Source organism: Pongo abelii, chromosome 13 (genome assembly GCF_028885655.2).
Source record: "Pongo abelii isolate AG06213 chromosome 13, NHGRI_mPonAbe1-v2.0_pri, whole genome shotgun sequence".
NCBI lineage: Eukaryota > Metazoa > Chordata > Mammalia > Primates > Hominidae > Pongo > Pongo abelii.
In genome coordinates, this window is record NC_071998.2 from 38,897,403 (window position 1) to 38,920,683 (window position 23,281).

The window sequence follows — 23,281 nt, forward strand, 5'->3', positions numbered from 1 at the left end:
TGAAAATGTTCTAAAATTAATTGTGGTGGTAGCTGCATAACTCTGTAAACAATACTAAAAACCATTGAATTGTACACTTTAAGTAAGTAAACTGTATGACATGTGAATTGTATCTCCATAAAGCTGTTAAAGCCCAACTAATATTAAAATGTACTATAAAGCCTCTATATTTAAATCAGGGGAGTATTAGCAAGGAAGTGAACAGAAAGACAATGAAACAGAAGAAAAATCTAGTATATCATGAAGGTAATTTCTCAATATACTAAGGGAAGAATGGATTTTTAAATGTAATAATCAGGACTTAGATAACTGGATTGTTATTTGGAAAAAAATATTATTTGGAAAAAAATAAAATTCTGTCTATACTTCACACTGCACACCAGAAGGGGATCCCCCGGTGGATCACAGATCTAAACATAAGGAATTAAATCATACTAGTGCTAAAAGTATACCTAGCAGTGGGAAAAGACTATGACTCAAAACCCAGTAGCAATAAAATATGGGAGTAGAAAAATAAACTACATAAAATAAACGTTACATGACAATGAACACCATAAGCCAAGATAAAAGACAAACTGACTGAAGAAAATACTTGGCAACTTATTTCACAAAAAGCTCATCTTCCTAACATATAAAAAATTTCCTTTAAAAAAATCAAGGTAAAGAAAGATTAAAAATCTGTTTATAGTATAAGCAAAAGAAAAAAGAAAATTGCCCCTTAAACTTATGGAGCAATGATTAACCTCAATGAAATTACTCTGATACACCATTAATCTCTGTGAGATTGACAAAAAATATAAAAGTCAGACCACATACTTTGTTGATGGGATGTGCATTAAAAAAAACACATATATGGCAGAATATAAAATGGTACAAACACAATAAAGAAAAATTTAGTAACATTTAACAAAATTATTTACACATTTATCTTTTAATCCAGCAATTTTTTCTAGGATCTACCTGAAAACATACCTCCACAAATACATAACAATAAAGGCACATTTATTCATCAAAGCATTCTTTTAATAGCACAAAACTGAGAACAACCCAAATGTCCATCAGTAGAGGTTTCGTTGAATAAAGTAAATACATGCACACAAATAAGTATTATACAGTCACACACAAAAAATGAGAAAGATCTTATATTCAGATACAGAGTGATTGCTAGTACATACTCTTAGTTGAAAAAGGCAAAGTACAAAATAGGGCATAGAGTATCTACATTTTGTTTAAGAGAAAGAAATAGGCTAGGCACACTGGCTCCTGCTTCCTTTCAATTAGCTTAGCAAACAAATGAAAAAAAATGTCAATTTGTAGGTGACAAGTATATTGTTCATTATTCTACAGTCTATCATCTAGGAGAAAAGGATACTTGTGTTTATTATAATAGTTTATCAACTTTTCATATGTTTGAAATTTCTCAAAAAACAAAAGAGCTGGAGAAACAAATCAGTTGAAAGCCAATGAATCTGAGAAAGGGAAGAAAATAAGAACGTCGTATGGTCTATGATTCTGTGTCTCAAGAAATGCATCTGGGTGGGCGCAGTGGCTCACACCTGTAATCCTAGCACTTTGGGAGACAGAAGTGGGCGGATCACCTGAGGTTGGGAGTTCGCGAGCAGCCTGACCAACATGGAAAAACACCATCTCTACTAAAAATAAAAAATTAGCCAGGCATGGTGGCAGGTGCCTGTAGTCCCAGCTACTGGCGGGGGTGGGGGCAGGGGGGTGCGGAAGTGAGCCAAGATCGGGCCATTGCACTCCGGCCTGAGCAACAAGAGCGAAACTCTGTCTCAAAAAAAAAAAAAAGAAAGAAAGAAAAAAGAAATGCATCTGATATATAAGATAACATACTGCCCTGTTTAAATTATACTATACAGTCATGCACCACATAATGATGATGCAAGCACAGACTGCATATACTATGGTGGTGCCATAGATTATAATGGAGCTGAGAAATTCTTATCACCTAGTATTTACAATACTATACCTTTTATCATTACTTTAGAGTATATTCCTACTTACAAAAAAAGTTAACTGTAAAACAGTCTCAGGCAGGTCCTTCAGGAGGTATTCCAGAAGGCACTCTTATCATAGAAGACAGCTCTATGTGGGTTACTGCCCCTGAAGACCTTCCAGTGGGACAAGATGTGGCGGTGGAAGGCAGAGATAGTGATGATCCTGACTCTGTAGGGCTAGGCTAACATGTGTCTTTTTATCTTAATTTTTAACAAATTAGTTTAAACAGTTAAAAAAAAAAAATCCAGGCACAGTAGTTCATATCTATAATCCCAGTACTTTGAGGGGCCAATGCAGAATTGCTTGAGGCCAGGAGTTCAAGAACAGCCTGGGCAACATAGGAGGACCTCATCTTTGCAAAAAAATTTCAAAATAAGAAAATAAAAACTGGTCAGAGGCAGTGGCTCATGCCTGTAATCCTAGCACTTTGGGAGGTCAAGATGGGTGGATCACTTGAGGTCAGGAGTTCAAAAGCAGCCTGGCTAATATGGTGAAACCCTGTCTCTACTGAAAATAAAAAAAAATTAGCCAGGTGTGGTGGCAGACGTCTGTAATTGCAGCTACTCGGGAGGTTGAGGCAGGAGAATCACCTGAACCCAGGAAGCAGAGATTGTAGTGAGCCCCAATCATACCACTGCACTCCAGCCTGGGAGACAGAGTGAGACTCTGTCTCAAAAAAAAAAAGAGAAGAAAAAAAGAAAAAGAAAAGAAAAACCAAAAATAAAGTTTAAAAACCAAGCTAGTGCCAGCTATTCAGCAGGCTGAGGCAGGAGAAGGATCACTTGAGCCGAGGAGTGCAATGCTAGCCTGGGCAACAAGGCAAGACCCCGTTTTTGTTTTTGTTTTTGTTTTAAATTTTTGCCAGGCATGGTGGCACATGCCTGTAATCCCAGCACTTTGGGAGGCCGAGGCAAGCAGATCACTTCAGCTCAGGAGTTCCAGACCAGCCTGGGCAACATGGCAAAACCCCATCTCTACAAAAAGAAAATTAGCCAGGAGTGGTGGCATGCACTTGTACTTCAGCTACTCAGGAAGCTGAGGTGAAAGGATTATCGCCTGAGCCCAGGAGGTGGAGGCTGCAGTGAGCCTAGACTATGCCACTGCACTCCAGCCTGGGCAACAAAGTGAGACCCTGTCTCAAAAAAAAAAAAAAGAAAAGAATAAATTTTTAAAATAAAATTTTAAAATAGAAAAAAAATAAAATAAGGATTTAAAGAAAGAAAAATATTTTTGTACAGCTGATGGTAAGTTTTAAACTATTATTACAAAAGAATCAAAAAAATTAACAAAAACTTTAAAAGTTTATAAAGTAAAAAGGTTATAATAAGCTAAAGTTAATTTACTGAAGTCTATAGTAGTGTACAGTAATGTCCTAGGCCTTCATATTCACTCAACACTCACTCACTGACTCACCTAGAGCAACTTCCAGTCCTGCAAGGTCCATTCATGGTAAGTGCCCTATATAGGTGTGACTTATTTTTTATGCCAGATTTTACTGTACCTTTTCTATGTTTAGATATACATATACTCACCACTGTGTAAGTTGCCTACAGTATCTATTACCCCAGTAACATGCTGTACAGGTTTGCAGCCAAGAAAAATAGGCTATAGTTGTATATGTAGTAAGCTACGCCACCTAGGTTTGTGTATGTACACTCTACCATGTTCACACAATGACAAAATCGCCATAGAACACATTTCTCAGAATGTATTCCCATCATTAAGTGATACATGATTGTACTTTATAGTATATATGATATTTGTATGGGAATATCAGATTTTACATATTTTAACTTAACATCTTTTCTAGAGAAAAGTACTATTTTTATAAATACCTCATCTCAGTTTATAAAACAGTAAAAAAGACAAAAGTTTAGCAACAGTGTTTTGTGTTAAATTTAATGAGATGGGTGCCTGTATTTCCAGTAGCTAATAGGCTTTCCTACTGTAAATACAGAAGCTAATAGGTTTTCCAAACCCCTTCACACTAGAGCGAGGAAAGAGTCGGGGGAAAGTGAGGAGAACAGGCCAAAACATTTAAGTCACCAAACATTAACAATTATTTGATCTGGAGAGAAATATTAACCATCATGATTAGCTTAAGGACAACCATACACTCTAGCAAACCTATATCAATAAACTACTGTAACAAAAATTAGAAGCCTTAGGAACTGCAAGATGTGTATGAAAAAGCCACTTGCAATCTGAAAGTACCTACATATAATTACGTAAGTCATCATTTCATTTTTGAGTTGTACCACAGGCAACAACAATCTTTCAGAGATTCACATCTTTCAGTTATGACTGTATGGGAGAAGGGGCAGGTGGGCTTGTCAAAAGATGGACTCTAACAGATGACTGGCCCGGCACAGTGGCTCACTCCTGTAATCTCAGCACTTTGGGAGGCCGAAGTGAGCAGATTGCTTGAGTCCAGGAGCTCAAGACTAGCCTGGGCAACATGCGAAACCCCACCTCTACAAAAACTACAAAAACTTAGCCAGGTATGGTGGTGCTTGCCTGTAGTCCCAGCTACTCGGGAGGCTGAGGTGGGAGGACCACCTGAGCCCAGAAGGCGGAGGCTGCAGTAAGCTGTGATCGCACCATTGCACTGCAGCCTGAGCAACCACAGTGAGACACTGTCTCAAAAAAATTCTCCTTATTTTTATATATAAAAAAACAATGTTTTTAATTAAAAAAAGATGCCTAAAAGAGGGAACAGTGAATGCTGGAACACAAAATAAGTACCTGGCTGGTTTCCCTTCAACTAACATGGAGGTTACCACAATTTTATCCTACATCCTCAAGGATATATATTACCTATGTTCTTAAGGAAACCATAGAGAAAAAAAAACAGAACAATAAAATCATTAATGTCACTCCACTGCAACCAATACTCTGTGTTTACACCCATTTTAACTTACTTTCTTCTTCTCAAAGGAAAAGCCCCTTCCGGGGGGGCACAGGGGCTCATGCCTGTAACCTCAACACTTTGGGAGGCAGAGGCAGGTGGATCACGAGGTCAGGAGTTCAAGACCAGCCTGGCCAACATGGTGAAACCCCGTCTCTACTAAAAATACAAAAGTTAGCTGGGCGTGGTGGTGGGTGCCTATAATCCCAGCTACTAGGGAGGCTGAGGCAGAGAATTGCTTGAACCCAAGAGGCGGAGGTTGCAGTGAGCCCAGATCGCACCACTGCACTCCAGCCTGGACAGAGCGAGACTCTGTCAAAAAAAAAAAAAAAAAAAAGGAAGGAAGGGAGGAAGGGAGGAAGGGAAGAAGGGAGGAAGGGAGGAAGGAAGGAAGGAAGGAAGGAAGGAAGGAAGGAAGGAAGGAAGGCAGGAAGGCAAGCAGGCAGGCCCGTCCCTTCCACTAAAAGCTAATCCATTCACCTATACTGTCAACATCATCCCTTCAATAATTTTATTCTACAAAATATCTCCTCTTTTTCCTATATTTCCTACCCTTCCTTCTGCACTGATTTCTTCCTTCAATATGAAAATGTTCTAGGTTATTCCCTGAGAGGAAGGTTAAAAAATAACCCTGGAATTCATATATCTTCACCCTCTAGGTATTTTAAACCATTGTTTAAAATTTTGTTAAAAATAGATTTTGTTAAAAATTTTTGTTAAAAATGGTAAAAAACCATTGTTAAAAATTTTGTTAAAAATAGATTTTTTTTTTCTTCTGAGACAGGGTCTTTTGCTCTGTTGCCCATGCTGGAGTGCTACAGTGGCACAATCAGAGCCACTCCTGGGCTCCAGTGATCCTCCCACCTCAGCCTTCTGAGTAGCTAGGACTACATGTGCATGCCATGCCACCACACCTCGCTAATTTTTCTTTTCTTTTTTTTTTTCTTTTTTTTGTCTTGAGAAGGATTTTCACTCTGTTGCCCAGGCTGGAGCCCAGTGACGCAATCTTGGCTCACTGCAACCTCCACCTCCTGGGTTCAAGTGATTCTCCTGCCTCAGCCTCCCGAGTGGCAGGAACTACAGGCACTCGCCACCATGCCCAACTAATTTTTGTATTTTTTTAGTAGAGAGGGGGTTTCACCATGTTGGACAGGCTGGTCTTGAACTCCTGACCACAAGTGATCGGCTTGCCTCCGCCTCCCAAAGTGCTGGGATTACAGGCGTGAACCACCACACCAGGTCCTTGCTCATTTTTATTTTTATTTTTTGTGAACTCCTGGCCTCAAGCAATCCTCCTCCCACCTCAGCCTCCCAAAGCGTTGGGATTACAGGTGTAAGCCACCACACTGGACCAAAATACAGATTGTGATTCAGTAGGTTTGGAATAGTGCCTAAGTTTCTGAGTTTCTAACAAGCTTCCAGGTCTTTTGGATAATACTGGTCCATGGGCTACAATTTGAATAGTTAGGCCCTTAACTATCTTCCTGTTCCCTTAAAGCCAAGCTTCTGGGGGGGCGGAGGTGGGGGAGCCTTTATTACTCCAATTCCCAATCATTTCTGAACCCTGTCTTTCTAACCTGGCTCATATGCTCAATGACCCGATAAAGCTGAAAGATCACCATCCTAACTATACTGACTTGAAGGAAAACTATAGTAGCTAAACAGGATGGACAATACTAAAGGAGTTAAACGAATGCTGCATAAAGGTCAAGTAAGATAATATAAAGACAAATCATCCTTTGGTTTTAAAAATTTGAAAATGAGGACTTTTTAAACTTTTTTTTTTTTCTCTTTTTCAGCCTGAGTTGTTACACACTCCTTCGTGGATTCCAACTTCTATGGAATATGAGGACCTTTATAACAATTTCACCAGAGCTCTAATGCAACAAGAGTGGGTGATGAGCGTAACAAGTGGTGGTCAAATGGCTACCCCTTAATACCTGAACAACTATAAAGAGAACAATCAGCGGCCAGGTGTGGCAACTCATGCTTGTAACCCCAGCACTTTGGGAGGCAGATCCCCTAAGGTCAGGAGTTCAAGACCAGCCTTGCCAATATGGTGAAACCCCGTCTCCATTACTAAAAATACAAAAATTAGCCGGGCATAGTGGTGCACGCCTGTAATCCTAGCTACTCAAGAGGCTGAGGCAGGAGAATCACTTGAACCCGGGAGGTGGTGGTTGCAGTGAGTCAAGATCGCGCCACTGCACTCCAGCCTGGGCAACGAAGCGAGACTCTGTCTCAAAAACAAACAAACAAAAAACAACCACAACAATAAAAAGAGAACAACCAGCAACCAAGTGTTAAAACAAAAGGAAAAAAGGCTTCATGAATTAGAAAAATTTGGATATGTGATGATATTAAGGAATTAATCATTTTTTAAGGTATGGTATCATAGTTATATTAAAAGAAAGATTCAACAAAAGAAAATCAATGTAATACATGACACTAAGAGAACAAAGGAAGAAAAAGTACATGATCATCTCAATTAACAAAAGGCATTTGACAAAATTTAACACACTTTCATGATAAAATTTCCCAGAAAACTAGGAATAGAAGAAAATTTCCTCAACATGATAAATGGTATTTAAGGAATATTTACAGTTAACACCATACTCAATAGTAAAAGACTGAAAGCTTTCCACCTAAAATCAGGAATGAGACAAGATGCCTGCTTTCACCACTGCTATTCAACATACTAAAAGTTCTAGCCAGAGTAATTACACACACACACACACACACACACACACACACACACAAAGCATCCAAACCGCAAAGGAAGGAGTAAAACTATTTCTATTTGCAGATGACATGATCCTATATATTTAAAAAAATCCCGAAGAACCCACAAGTTATTAGAACTAATAAATGCGGCAAAGTTGCAAAGTGCAAGATTAGCACACAAAAATCAGCTATTTGTATACACCAGCAACAAACAATCCAAAAATTAAGAAAACAACACTATTTATAATAGAATCCAAAAGAATAGAATACCTAGAAATAAAATTAATCAGATTTAAAAAATACACAATGTTGCTGAAAGAAATTAAAGAAGACCTAAACGAATGGAAAACATTCCACGTTCACAAGCCGATTAATTTAATATTGTAAAGATGACAATACTCTGCAGATTAATCTAAAGTTAATGTAATCTCTATCAAAATTCCTACTACACATTTTGTATAAATAGACAAGCTGATCCTAAAATACTTGCCAGGATGTTCCCAAATATCTATAATATATTTTAGTAATGGTAATGATAATAAACAAAACACCCCAATACATCACATGTATATATGGTAAAGTATTATAGGTATTCTAAAAGCACATCCTTTTTACAGAAGAGTCAAGGTAGCCATTTGGGGAAAGGGTGGACCTTTGCAGGCATTTACTAAAAAGAATGTCCTTCACTGGTAGACTAGATACTAGATACTTCATGAAAACTGTAGCACTTATCTGTAAACACCCTCCTCCCAGCATTGAAAGCCACACAGTACAACTGTATTTAAAATAGGACTGCTCTTTAGTTAAACAAGTACAGGTCTTCACAAAAACTCATTACATAACCCAAGCAACTCCTTAAAATGATAGTGTCTTTATTATAGCTTCTCGTTCTATTGTGTTTAATTAATAATCTTACTTGATAAGTACAACAGAAACAAAATGACACTTTAGGGTCTAATGTCTTCATTTCAATATTCTTTTGAAAGCAAATGATCTAACAATTCAAGGCAATGCAAAGAAATTCAGTAAGGGTGGATACTGGCATGTAATAAATTACTATAATGAATCCTGAAGTAACCATAAAACTATCAATAATAATAAACTATCAGTAATAATAAAACTATCAAGGATTTCAAATTCCTACTTCCACGGCCCTTAAATAAATTTTATTCCTTCACTATAGCAAAGAAAATAAGTCACCATACCCAATGTCTGTAAGCGGTGGTTTATCTCTCCCTCTCTTATAACAGAGGAAAAGTTCTGGGCTTTTCAGACTTCCATAGTTCAAGTTTGCTTGGAGAGCTGATGGAGTGGCTTCTACACAGGTGTAACCTTCAGGTACTGTTTCTCCAGCTGATTTGATAATAACGGCAATGTCTGTAATTGGAGCTTTAGGTCCAGTTGACTTAGTATCTAAACGATTTATTTCTTGATCCAAAAGAGTAGATGTGTCAGTGAGACCAGCTACAACAAAGTAGTCTGTCACTCTTGGTCCTTTGTCTTCTATCATGGCTGCTACTGTATTTCCTAGAAGAGGGAGGGGAAAGATATCAATAAAATAAAATACTTTATCCTGACAAAAATGAATATCTCCTTGAGTTAACAATCATCAACTAGCACACTTCCCAGCTAGATTTATAATCATATTGTCATTCTGAGAAGAAGGCTGCTTTTATCATCTTGTCAGCTGGTAAAAGCAAAAGTACAAGTTAACAGCATCAATTCATTTGTAACACAACTATAATCTTCTCATATTCTATTAAGGATAATTAAACTGGGGCCGGGCACGATGGCTCATGCCTGTAATCCTAGCACTTTGGGGGGCCAAGGCAAGTGGATCACCTGAGGTCTTAAGTTTGAGACCAGTGTGCCCAACATGGTGAAACCCTGTCTCTACTAAAAATATAAAAATTAGGCTGGGCACGGTGGCTCACACCTATAATCTTAGCACTTTGGGAGGTGGAGGTGGGTGGATCACCTGAGGTCAGGAGTTCGAGACCAGCCTAGCCACCATGGCGAAACCCCATCTCTACAACAATTAAAAAATTAGCTGAGCGTGGTGGGGGGCGCCTATAATTCCAGCTACTCGGGAGGCTGAGGCAGGAGAATCACTTGAACCCAGGGGGCAGAAGCTGCAGTGAGTGGAGATGGCTGCACTTCACTCTAGCCTGGGTGAAAAAGAGAAACTCCATCTCAAAAAATAAATAAAAATAAAAATAAACATTAGCCAGGCGTGGTGGGGTGCGCCTGTTAGTCCCAGCTACTCGGGAGGCTGAGGCATGAGAATCGCCTGACCTTGGAAGGCAGAGGTTTCAGTGAGCCCAAATTGCACCACTGCACTCCAGCCTGGAAGACAGAGTGAGACTCTGTCTCAAAAAAAGAGAGGGAAAAAAAAAAAAAGGCCGGGCCTGGTGGCTCACACCTGTAATCCCTGCACTTTGGGAGGCCAAGGCGGGTGGATCACTTGAGGTCAGGAATTCGACACCAGCCTGGCTAACATGGTGAAAACCCTGTCTCTACTAAAAATACAAAAATTAGCCAGGTGTGGTGGCAGGCACCTGTAATCCCAGCTACTCGGGAGGCTGAGGCAGGAGAATTGCTTGAACCTGGGGGGCAGAGGTTTGCAGTGAGCCAAGATCATGCCACTGCACTCCAGCCTGGACAACAGAGCAGGACTCCATCTCAAAAAAATAATAATACTAAACTGTCAGAGGTGGACTACGGTATTTTCCTTTGAGCAAAATGTACTTAATGAACAATATTCAGACCATTCAAAACATCATTCTAAGTTACAGGAGTCTTAGAGCTCAACTCCACATTTAAATAAATTGAGTGCATCATCAGTCAAGATCCAAGATCAGAAAAATTAAGGTAATAGTAATAAATAGCATTAAAGCAGTTTCTCAACAATCCAGTTAGAACTCTTGTGCTTTATAAGAATTAAACTTTCCATAAACACCATGTAACAATAGCAAAGACTTGGAACCAACCCAAATGTCCAACAATGACAGACTGGATTAAGAAAATGTGGCACATATACACCATGGAATACTATGCAGCCATAAAAAATGATGAGTTCATGTCCTTTGTAGGGACATGGATGAAATTGGAAATCATCATTCTCAGTAAACTATCGCAAAAACAAAAAACCAAACACCGCATATTCTCACTCATAAGTGGGAACTGAACAATGAGAACACATGGACACAGGAAGGAGAACATCACACTCTGGGGACTGTTGTGGGGTGGAGGGAGGGGGGAGGGATAGCTTTAGGAGATATACCTAATGCTAAATGACGAGTTAATGGGTGCAACACACCAGCATGGCACATGTATACATATGTAACTAACCTGCACATTGTGCACATGTACCCTAAAACTTAAAGTATAATAATAATTAAAATAAAATAAATTTTTAAAAAAAGGAATCATTAAATATTTTATATCTAAAAATACCAGATAGACCATAAGAAACAACAACCAATGAAACCATTACCACAATTAAGATAGTGAAACAATGGCCGGGCGTGGTGGCTCACGCCTGTAATCCCAGCACTTTGGGAGGCCGAGGCAGGCGGATCACGAGGTCAGGAGATCGAGACCATCCTGGCTAACACGGTGAAACCCTGTCTCTATTAAAAACACAAAAAATTAGCCGGACGTGGTGGCAGGCGCCTGTGGTCCCAGCTACTCAGAAGGCTGAGGCAGGAGAATGTAGTGAACCCGGGAGGCGGAGCGTGCAGTGAGCCGGAGCGTGCAGTGAGCCGAGATAGCGCCACTGCAGTCCAGCCTGGGTGAAAGAGTTAGACTTTGTCTCAAAAAAAAAAAAAAGATAGTGAAACATATCCAGGCCGGGCACGGTGGCTCACGCCTGTAATCCCAGCACTTTGGAGGCCGAGGAGGGTGCAACGCCTGAGGTTGGGACTTCGAGACCAGCCTGATCAACGTGGAGAAATCCCAACTCTACTAAAAATACAAAATTAGCTGGGTGTGGTGGCGCATGCCTGTAATCCCAGCTACTCAGGAGTCTGAGGTAGGAGAATCGCTTGAACCCAGGAGGCAGAGGCTGCGGTGAGCCGAGATCGCACCATTGCACTCCAGCCTGGGCAACAAGAGCAAAATTCCGTCTCAAAAAACAAAAGAAACATACCCATCAACACCAACATTTTCTTGTTCCTCCTTCATTATCTCTCCTGCTCAGGCAAAAAGTTATCAGCTTCCTATCGTTATAGATAAGTTTCTAGAATTTATATAATAAGTAGACTCATACAGTATCTATTATTTTTTCTCTGGCTTCTTTACTCATCATAATTATTTTGTGATAAGTCCATGTTATTGCTTATATCAACAGTTCATTCCCTTTTATTACTGAGTGGTATTCTACTGTATGAATATACCACAATGTTTATCCATTCACCTGTATTAATAGACATTTAGGTTATTTCCCATGTGAAACTATCACAAATAAAGCTGCTGTGAATACCCATGTACAAATCTTATGGACATAATGCTTTCATTTGTCTTGGGTAAATTCCTAAAACAGGATGGCTGGATTAAGTGTATATAGTTCTAAAAAACTGCCAAATAGTTTTCTAAAGGGAGTGTACCATTTTTTTCACTCTTGTCAGCTTTGAGAGTTCCAATTGTTCTACATCCTCTTCAACACGTTGTAAGATCAGTCTTTTTAATTTAGACATTCTAATCAGTATGTACTGATATCAACTTCTGGTTTTAACTTGCAATTACTATTGATGCTGGACATCTTTTCATTAATTTATTTTCCATCCATATATCTTCTTTGGTGAAATTTCTGTTCAAATCTTTTGTCCATTTTTTTTAACTGAGTTGTTTTCTCATGAATTTTGAGTTCTTTATGTATTCTTGAGACAAGTCATCTATCAGACATATGCTTTGCAAATATTTTCTCCCAGTCTGCGGCTTGTGTTTTTATTCTCTTACAGTGTCTTATGAAAAACAGAGGTTTTTGATGAACTCCAATTTATTAACCTATTCTCTTACAGATCATGCTTGTAATGTCATAAGAAATCATGTCAGCCAAGCATGGTGGCTTACGCCTATAATTCCTGTACTTTGGGAGGCCAAGGTGGGTGGATCACCTGAGGTCAGGAGTTCCAGACCAGCCCAGCCAACATGGTGAAACCCCGTGTCTACTAAAAAATACAAAAATTGCCGGGCGCGGTGGCTCACGCCTGTAATCCCAGCACTTTGGGAGGCTGAGGCAGGTGGATCACGAGGTCAGGAGATTGAGACCATCTGGCTAACCTGGTGAAACTCTGTTTCTACTAAAAAACAGCAAAATTAGCCTGGCATGGTGGCGGCGGGCGCCTGTAGTCCCAGCTACTTTGGAGGCTGAGGCAGGAGAATGGCGTGAACCCAGGAGGCGGAGCTTGCAGTGAGCCAAGATAGTGCCACTGCACTCCAGCCGGGGTGACAGAGCGAGACTCCATCTCAAAAAAAAAAAAAAAAAAATACAAAAATTAGCAGGGCATGGTGGGAGGCTGAGACAGGAGAATCACTTGAACCCAGGAGGCAGAGGCTGCAGTGAGCCAAGATCGCGCCACTGCGCTCCAACCTGGGCGACAGAGCAAGACTCCGTCTCAAAAAATAAAAATAAAAATAACATGTCTAATCCAATGTCATAAAGAAAACATTTCCCACACATTTTCTTCTAAATGTTTTATAATTTTAGGTTTTACATTTAGGTCTACGATACATTTTAAACTGATTTTTGCATATGGCATGAGGTATAAATGAAGATTCATTTTTTTACATATGGATATCCCATTTTTCAAGGACCCTGTGTTGAAAAAACTATTCTGGCCAGGCACATTGGCTCATGCCTCTAATCCCAGCACTTTGGGAGGCCAAGGTGGGAGGGAGGATTGCTTAAGTCCAGTAGTTCAAGACCAGCCTGGGAAACGTTTTAAGACCTCGTTTTTTTTTTTTGTTTTTTTTTTTTTTTTGAGATGGAGTTTCGTTCTTGTTGCCCAGGCAGGAGTGCAATGGCGCGATCTTGGCTCACCGCAACCTCCGCCTCCCAGGTTCAAGTGATTCTCTTGCCTCAGCCTTCTGAGTAGCTGGGATTACAGGAATGTCCCACCACGCCTGGCTAATTCTGTATTTTTTGTAGAGACAGGCTTTCTCCATGTTGGCCAGGCTGGTCTCAAACTCTCGACCTCAGGTGATCCGCCCACCTTGGCCTCCCAAAGTGCTGGGATTGTAGGCGTGAGCCACCACGCCTGGCCCAGTCTCTCTTTTATTTAAAAAAAGAAAAGAAAATACTATCCTTTCTCCACTGTAATGACTTCATATCTTTGTTCAAAAGTCAATTGCTCAACATGTGCACCCAATTTATTTCTAGATTCTTTATTCTGTTCCATTGATCTATGTGTCTATATGCTAGTACTACATGGTTCTGATTACTGTAGCTTTATAATTAGTCCTGAAATCAGGCAGCCTTAGCTTTGAAAGCTGTTCTTTCTCTGTTTCCTTTTTTCTTTTTTTTTTTGAGATGGCGTTTCGCTCTTTTTGCCCAGGCTGGAGTGCAATGGCGTGATCTCGACTCACCGCAACCTTCGCCTCCCAGGTTCAAGCAATTCTCCTGCCTCAGCCTCCCGAGTAGCTGGGATTACAGGCATGCGCCACCACTCCAGCGAATTTTGCATTTGTAGTAGAGACGGGGTTTCTCCATGTTGGTCAGGCTGGTCTTTAACTCACGACCTCAGGTGATCTACCCGCCTCAGCCTCCCAAAGTGCTGGGATTACAGGCGTGAGCCACCTCACTGGGCCTGACTGCTCTTCTTTTTCAAAATTGTTTTGACTATACTAGGTCCCTTGCATTTCAATAAGCAATTTAGAATCCACTTACTGGCCAGAGGTGGTAGCTCACACCTGTAATTCCAGCAATCTGGAAGGCCAGAGGTAGGTGGATCACTTGAGGCCAGGAGTTCAAGAACAGCCTGGCCAACATAGACAAACCCGGTCTTTACTAAAAATACAAAAAATTAGTGGGGCTTGGTGGAATACATCTGTAATCCCAGCTACTCGGGAGGCTGAGGCATGAGAATCACTTGAATTAGGGAGGCAGAGATTGCAGTGAGCCAAGATTGCACCACTGCATTCCATCCTGGGTGGCACAGCAAGACTGTCTCAAAAAAAAAAAAAAAAAAAAAAAAGAATCCACATTAATTTTTACCTAAAAAAAAAAAAAAGCCTACTGTGATTTTAATTAGGACTGCATTAAATAATTAGGGTTATTGAGTCTTCTAACCTATGAACAAGGTTAATCTCTGCATTTACTTAGATCTTTTAAATTTTTTTCAGCAATGTTTCAGAGTTTGCAACATACAGGTCTTTCACATCTTTGGTCAGATTTATTTCTAAGTACTTAATAATTTAGATGCTACTGTGAATGGCATCATTTTATTTTTAATTTAATTATTCATTGCTACTATATAGAAATACAATTGATTTTTACATATTCATCTCATATAATGCAATCCTGCTAAAATCACTTATTAGTTTAGAGCAATTTTGTAGGTTCCATCAGACTTTCCACATAATGTATCTGTGAATAAAGACAATTTTTACTTCTTTCTTTCCATTGCAGCTGCCTTTTCTTTCTTTTTCTTGCCTTACTGCACTGGCTAGAGCATCCGGTACAATGTTAAGATAAATGGTAACCAAAGATACCCAAATGACCAATAGACAAATATGTTCATCACTGGTCACAGAAGCACTATTCACAATAGCCAAAAGGTGAAAACAACCCAAGTAACCATCAAGAGATGAATGGATTTAAAAAAATGTGATATAAACCTACAATGGAGTATTATTCACCCTTCAAAAAGAATGTAATGCCAACCCATGTTACAAAATAGAAAAACCTTGCTTTGTCTTGCAACTTGGGTATGAGCTCATCCACAGTAAAATAAAGCACCAAGTAGATTCCTAAAGTTCCCAACTCCAGGCCCTAGCTTCTGGACAGCATTTCTAGACCCATCCTAGGCCAAAAGGGAACCCTCCACCCTGAAGGGAAAAACACAAGCCTGGCTAGATTCACAACTCGCTGAATAAAGAGCCCTTGGGCCTTGAATAAACATCAGTGGTAGCCAGGCAATATTACTATACTGGTGAGACCCAGTACTGTGCTGGTTTCAGGTCTAACCAGCACAGTCCCAGTGGTGGTGGTTGCAGGGGTGCTTGTGTCACTCCTCCACTCAACTCCAGGTAGCTCAGCACGGAAAGCGATGCCATTTGTTTGGGGGAAAATAAGGAAAGAGAACAAGAGACTGTGCCTGGTAATCCAGGGAATACTGGCTATTACCCAAGACCACTAAGGCCATACAGCTATGAGTCTACAAGAGTCACAGCATTACTGGGCTTAGGATGCTCCCTAATGTAGATACGGCTATAGAGACCAAGGACTTAGATCAAAACAATCAATGACCTTTGAATACTTGGAAAGCTTTTTCTAGAAGGATGGGTACAAACAAGTCCAGACTGTGAAGACTACCATAAATACCTAACTCTTCAATGCCCAGACATCAACAAACATCCACAAGCATCAAGAGCGTACAGGAAAACATGACCTCACCAAACAAACTAAATGAGGCACCAGTGACCAATCCTGGAATGACAGAGATATGTGACCTTTCGGACAGACAAGTCAAAATAGTTGTTTTGAAGAAGCTCAATGAAATTCAAGATAATACAGAGAAGGAATTCAGAATCCTATCAGATGAATTTTAAAAAGAGATTGAAATAATTGTTTAAAATCAAGCAGAAATTCTGGAGCTGAAAAATTCAACTGATAAACAAGAATGCATCAGAGTCTTTCAACAGCAGAATTGATTTAGCAGAATAAAGAAATCATGAGCTTGAAAACATACTATTTGAAAATATAGTCAAGGGGCCGGACACGGCAGCTCAGGCCTGTAATCCCAGCATTTTGGGAGGCCGAGACGGGCAGATCACCTGAGGTCAGGAGTTCGAGACCAGCCTGGCCAACATGGGGAAACCCTGTCTCTACTAAAAATACAAATTAGCCGGGCATGGTAGCAGGCACCTATAATTCCAGCTACTCGGGAGGCGAGGCAGGGGAACTGCTTGAACCCGGAGGCAGAGGTTGCAGTGAGCTGAGACCACGCCATTGCACTCCAGCCTCAGCAACAAAAGCGAAACTCCATCTCAAAACAAAAAAAAAAGGAAAGAAAGAAAATACAGTCAGAGGAGACAAAATACTAAAGAATAAAAAAGAATGAAGCACACCTACAAAAACTAGAAAATAGCCTCAAAAGGGAAAATCTAAGAGTTATGGGCCCTAACAAAAAGGTAGAGAGAGAGAAGTGTGTACCAAGTTTATTAAAAGAGATATACTACAGAGAACTTCCCAAACGTAGAGAAAGATATCAATATTCAAGTAGAAGAAGGTTATGGAACAGCAAGGAAATTTAACTCAAATAAAACTACCTCCAGACATCTAATTGTCAAACTCCCAAAGGTCAAGAATAAAGAAAGGATTCTAAAAGCAGCAAAAGAAAAACACATAGCATACAAAGGAGCTCTAATGTGTCTGGCAGCACACTTCTCAGTAGAAACTTTACAGGCTAGGAGAGAGTGTATGACATATTTAAAGTACCGAAAAAAAAAAAAAAAAACTTTTATCCTATATTTTCAGTATATCCACTGAAAATATCCTTCAAACATGAAGGAGAAATAAAGACTTTCACAAACAAACAAAAGCTGAGGGATTTCGTCAACACCAGACCTGTCCTACAAGAAATACTAACAGGAGTTCTTCAATCTGAAAGAAAAGAACAGTAATGAGCAATGAGAAATTACCTGAAGATACAAAACTCCCTGGTAATAGCAAACACATAGACAAACAAATAGAGAATATTAACACCATAATTCTGGTGTGTAAACTACTCATATCTCCAACAGAAAGAATAAAAGATGAACCTATCAAAAATAATAACTACAACCGGGTGCGGTGGCTCACGCCTGTATTCCCAGAACTCTGGGAGGTGGGGGTAGGCAGATGGCTTGAGCTCAGGAGTTCAAGACCAGCCTGGACAACATGGCAAAACCCCGTCTCTACAGAAAATACAAAAATTCGCCAGGTATAGTGGTGCACACCTGGGGTTCCAGCTACTCAGGAGGCTGAGGTGCAGGGATGGCTTGAGCCGGAGAGGTCGAGGCTACGGTGAGCTGAGATTATGCCACTGCACTCCAGCATGGGCGACAGAATAAGACTCTGTCCGAAAAACAAAAAAATACCCAAAAACCTACAACACATACACAAAACATAAAAGGCAAGACATTAAAACATACCACCAGAAAATAATCACTTTCCCATAAAGGAAGATGGGAAGGAAGGAAGGAAAAGAAGACCAGAAAACAAATAACAAAATGATAGTAGAAAGTCCTTATCAATAATGACATTGAATGTAAACAGATTAAATTACAGGCGGGCACCTGTAGTCCCAGCTACTCGGGAGGCTGAGGCAGGAGAATGGTGTGAACTCGGGAGGCGGAGGTTGCAGTGAGCCGAGATCGCGCCACTGCACTCCAGCCTGGGCGACAGAGTGAGACTCCGTCTCACAAAAAAAAAAAAAAAAAAAAAAAAAAAGGAAATAAAAAATATTTTGATCCAGGTGAGGTTTCAGAAAACAGAGTGAAGAAAAAGAAAAAAAGGAAAAAAGAATTAAAGTTTAAAAAAGAAAACGATTATAAAAAGATATTTTGAACAGAATAAAAAGAAGGCTGGGTGCGGTGGCTTGCACCTGTAATCCCAGCTACTCGGGAGGCTGAGGCGTGAGAATTGCTTAAACCCAGGAGGCGAAGGTTGCAGTGATCCAAGATCACATCCCTACACTCCAGCCTAGGTGACAGAGTGAGACTCTGTCTCAAAAAAAAAAAAAAAAAAAAAAAAAAAGAAAACACAATATATCCAGATTTGTGGGGTACCACTAAAACATTGCTTAGGAAATGATTCGTAGCACTAAATAACTACATTAGAAAAGATCTCAAATCATTGACTTCAGCTTCCACCTTAAAAAAATTGAAAAAAAGAGCAAATTAAACTCTACATAAGCAGAGAAAAGAAAATAATAAAGATCAAAGTAAAATTCAAAGAAATATGAAACAGAAAAGCAAGAGAAAAATCAATGAAACCAAATGTGATTTTTAAAATGGTTAAACTTCTAACCAGGCTGATCAGACATAAAAGAGAAGATACAAATTACTGATATCAGAATTAGAGAGGTGACATCACTACATATTCTAAAGACACTAAATGGATAATAATAGAATATTATGAACAACTTTATGCCAATAAATTTGACAACTTAGATGGAATGACAAATTCCTTGAAAGATACAAACTACAAAAGTTTATTCAAGAAGAAATAGGGGCTGGGCATGGTGGCTCATTCCTGTAATCCCAGCACTTTGGGAGGGGGAGAACTGCTTGAGCCCAGGAGTTTTAGACCAGCCTGGGAAACATGGTGAGACCTCATCTCCAGAAAAATAAATTAACTGGGTGTGGTGGTTCATGTCCACGGTCCCAGCTACTTGAGATGCTGAGGTGGGAGGACCACTTGAGCCTGGGAGGTTGAGACTGCAGTGAGCTGTCATTGTGTCACTGCACTCCAGCCTGGGCAATGGAGCAAGACCCTGTCTCAAAAAATCAATCAATCAATCAAGAAGAAATAGGCAAGCTAAATAGCCTCGTGTGTGTTAAAGGAATTGAAATCATAATTTAAAAATCTACCCGCATAAAGATCCAGACTCATGTAATTTCACAGGCAAATTCTATCAGACATTTAAGGAAGAAATAACACCATTTCTCTACAACCTTTTCCAGAAAATTGAAGAGGAGGAAATTTTTCCCAACTTGTTCTGTCATGTTAGCATTATCTTGATACCAGAACCAAAGATATTACAAGAAAACTATATGCCAGTATTCCTTGTTAACATATATAAAATTTCACACAAAACTGTAGCAAATAGAAATCAAGAACATATAAAAAGGATGACAGATCATGACCCAAGTGGGGTTTATGCCAGAAATTCAGGATTGATCTATAACTTGAAAATCAATGTAATTTACCATATTAACAAATAAAAGCCGTAATGATCTCAGTAGATGCAGAAAAAGTGCTTGATAAATTCTAATATCCATTCCATTTTCTTTAAATTTTAAGTTTTTTTTTTTTTTTCTTAAGACAGATTCTTGCTCTGTTTCCAGGTTGGAGTGCAGTGGCGTGATCTCGGCTCACTGCAGCCTCTGCTTCCTGGGTTCAGGAGATTCTCCTGCCTCAGCCTCCAGAGTAGCTGGGACTACAGGTGCACACCACCACACACAGCTAATTTTTGTATTTTTAGTAGAGACGGGGTTTTACCATGTTGGCCAGGCTGGTCTTGAACTCCTGACCTCAGGTGATCTGCCCGCCTCAGCCTCCCAAAGTGCTGGGATTACAGGCGTGAGCCACCATGCCTGGCCTAAATTTTAAGTTTTTATGGGTACATAGTAGGTGTATATATTTATGGGATACATGAGATATTTTGGTACAGGCATACAGTGTGTGTTCACATCAGGGTAAATGGAGTATCCATCACCTCAAGTGTTTATCATTTCTTTGTTCGAACATTCCAGTGGTACTTTTAGTTATTTTAAAATATACAATAAATTATTGTTGACTGTAGTCATCCTGTTGTGCTATCAAATGCTAGATCTTATTCATTCTAACTCTATTTTTGTATGCATTAACTGTCTCCATTCCCCCCCCCCACCTCCCCACTGCCCTTTGCAGCGTCTGATAGCTATTATTCTATTTTCTGTTTCCATTAGTTTAATTGTTTTAAGTTGTAGCTCCCACAAATGAGTAAGTGAAGTGAAAACATGTGAAGTTTGTGTTTCTGTGCCTGGCTTACTTTACTTAATATAATGACCTCCAGTTCTATCTATGTTGTTTTAAATGACAGAATCTTGCTCTTTTTTATGGCTGAATAGTACTCCGTTGGGTATATATACCATATTTTGTTTTCTTTTTTCTTTCTTTTTTTTTTTTTTTTGAGACGGAGTTTTGCTCTTGTTGCTCAGGCTGGAGTGCAATGGCGCGATCTTGGCTCACTGCAACCTCCGCCTCCCAGGTTCAAGCGATTTCTCCTGCCTCAGCCTCCCGAGTAGCTGGGATTACAGGCATGTCCCACCACGCCCGGCTAATTTTGTATTTTTAGTAGAGACGGGGTTTCTCCATGTTGGTCAGGCTGGTCTCAAACTCCTGACCTGAGGTGATCCGCCCGCCTCGGCCTCCCACAATGCTGGAATTACAGGCATCAGCCACCATGTCTGGCTCGAATGCCACATTTTCTTTATCCATTTGTCTGTTGTTGGATAACTTAGGGTTGCTAAGTTGAAGCAACTTAGGTTCCTTCCAAATCTTGGCTATTGTGAATAGTGCTGCAATAAACACGGGAATGTCAGTATTTCTTTGATGTACTGATTTCCTTTCTTTTTGGTATATATCTATCATAGGGGATTGCTGGATTGTATGATAGTTCTGTTTCTAATTTTTTGAGGAACCTCTATACTATTCTCCATAGTTACCATACTAATTTGTGTTCCCACTAACAGTGTATGAGGGTTCCCTTTTCTCCACATCCTTGCCAGCATTTGTTATTGTCTGTCTTTTGGACGTAAGCCATTTTAACTGGTGTGAGATGATATCTCATTTTAGTTTTGATCAAAGAAATTTTGATGCATTTCTCTGATGATCAGTGATGTAGAGCACCTTTTCATATACCTGTTTGACATTTGTGTATCTTCTTTTGAGAAAAGCCTATTCAGATATTTTGCCTATTTTTAAAACTGGATTATTAGATTTTTTTCCTGTAGAGTTGTTTGATGTCCTTATATGTTCTGGTTATGTTATATTACGTTACGTTACGTTATGTTATTTTTTGAGATGGAATCTTGCTCTGTCACCCAGGCTGGAGTGCGGTGGCATGATCTTGGCTCACTGCAACCTCCGCCTCCTGGGTTCAAGCAGTTCTCCCACCTCAGCCTCCCGAGTAGCTGGGACTACAGGTGTGTGCCATCACGCCCGGCTAATTTTTGTATTTTTAGTAGAGACGGGGTTTCATTATGTTGGCCAGGCTGGTCTTGAACTCCTCACCTAGGTGATCCACCCGCCTTGGCCTCCCAAAGTGCTGTGATTACAGGTGTGAGCAACCGTGCTCGGCCTATGTTCTGGTTATTAATACCTTGTCAGATGGATAGTTTGCAAATATTTTCTTCCATCTGTAGGTTGTCTCTTCACTTTGTTGATTGTTTCCTTTGCTGTGCAGAAGCATTTCAACTTGATGTGATCTTATTTACCTATTTTTGCTTTGGTTACCTATGCTTTTGGGGTCATAATCAAGAAATCCAGTCTGGATGACAGAGTGAGACCCTGTCTCAAAAAGAAAAAAAGAAAGAAATCTTTCCCCGGACCAGTGTCCTGGAGAGTATCCCCAATGTTTTCTTGTAGTAGTTTCATGGTTTGAGGTTTTAGACTTAAGTATTTGTCTTGATTTGATTTTTGTATATGGTGAGAAATAGGGATCTAGTTTCCTTCTTCTGCATATTGATATCCAGTTTTCCCAGCAATATTTGTTAAAGAGACTGTCCTTTCCTCAATGTCTGTTCCTACCACCTTTGTCGAAAATAAGTTCATTGTGGATGTATGGATTTATTTCTGGGTTCCCTATTGTGTTCCATTGGTCTCTGTGTCTTATTTTAATGCCACTGACATGCTGTTTGGCTACTATAGCTCTAGTATAATTTGAAGTCAGATAATGTGATTCTTCCAGTTTTGTTGTTTTTGCTCAGAATAGCTTTGACTATTCTGGGTCTTTTGTGGCTCCATATAAATTTTAGGATTTATTTTTCTACTTCTGTGGAGAATGTCATTGGTATTTTGATAGGGATTGCATTTAATTTGTAGATTGTGTAGTATGGACTTTTTTTTTTTTTTTTAACAATTTCGATTCTTTCAATCCATGAACATGGAATATCTTTTTCTTTCCTTTTTTTTTTGGAGACAGGGTCTCACACTATTGTACAGGCTGGAGTACAGTGGCACAATCACGGCTCACTGCAGTCTTGACCTCCTAGGCTCAAGAGATCTTCTCGCCTCAGCCTCCTCAGTACCTGAGGACTACAACTGAATGCCACCAGGCCCGACTAATTTTTTTTTTTTCTCTTAGAGACAACTTCTTGCTATGTTGCCCAGCTTGGACCCACTGGCTCACTCAAGCAGTCTTTCCACCTTGGCTTTCCAACGTGCTGGGATACAGACATGAGCCACCATGCCTGGTCTCTTTCCATTTTTTGTGTGTGTGTTCTCTTTAATTTCTTGCATCAATTATTTATTGTTTCTGTTGTAGCGATTTTTCACTTCTTTGGTTAAGTTTATTAGGTTAACCTTAACTTAGGTTAACTTATTAAGTACTTTATTTTATTTGTAGATATTGTAAATGGGAGTACTTTTTTCATTTCTTTTTCAGATAGGTCATTGTTGACATGGAAATGCTACTGATTTTTGTACATTGATTTTATATC

At 39.7% G+C, this 23,281-nt stretch overlaps 1 protein-coding gene across 4 annotated transcripts in view; it reads right to left on the reverse strand.

Annotated features, from left to right (window-relative positions):
• The window catches only part of DENND4C (DENN domain containing 4C), a 136,420-nt gene that overhangs the window by 90,981 nt on the left and 22,158 nt on the right, over positions 1-23,281 (reverse strand). For all 4 annotated transcript variants that reach the window (XM_024251918.3, XM_024251916.3, XM_054521037.2 and 1 more), the window contains exon 2: positions 8,857-9,178. In XM_024251918.3, coding sequence (XP_024107686.1) covers positions 8,857-9,161 — 305 coding nt within the window. In that variant the 5' untranslated portion in view covers positions 9,162-9,178. The remainder of the gene's footprint in view (positions 1-8,856; positions 9,179-23,281) is intronic.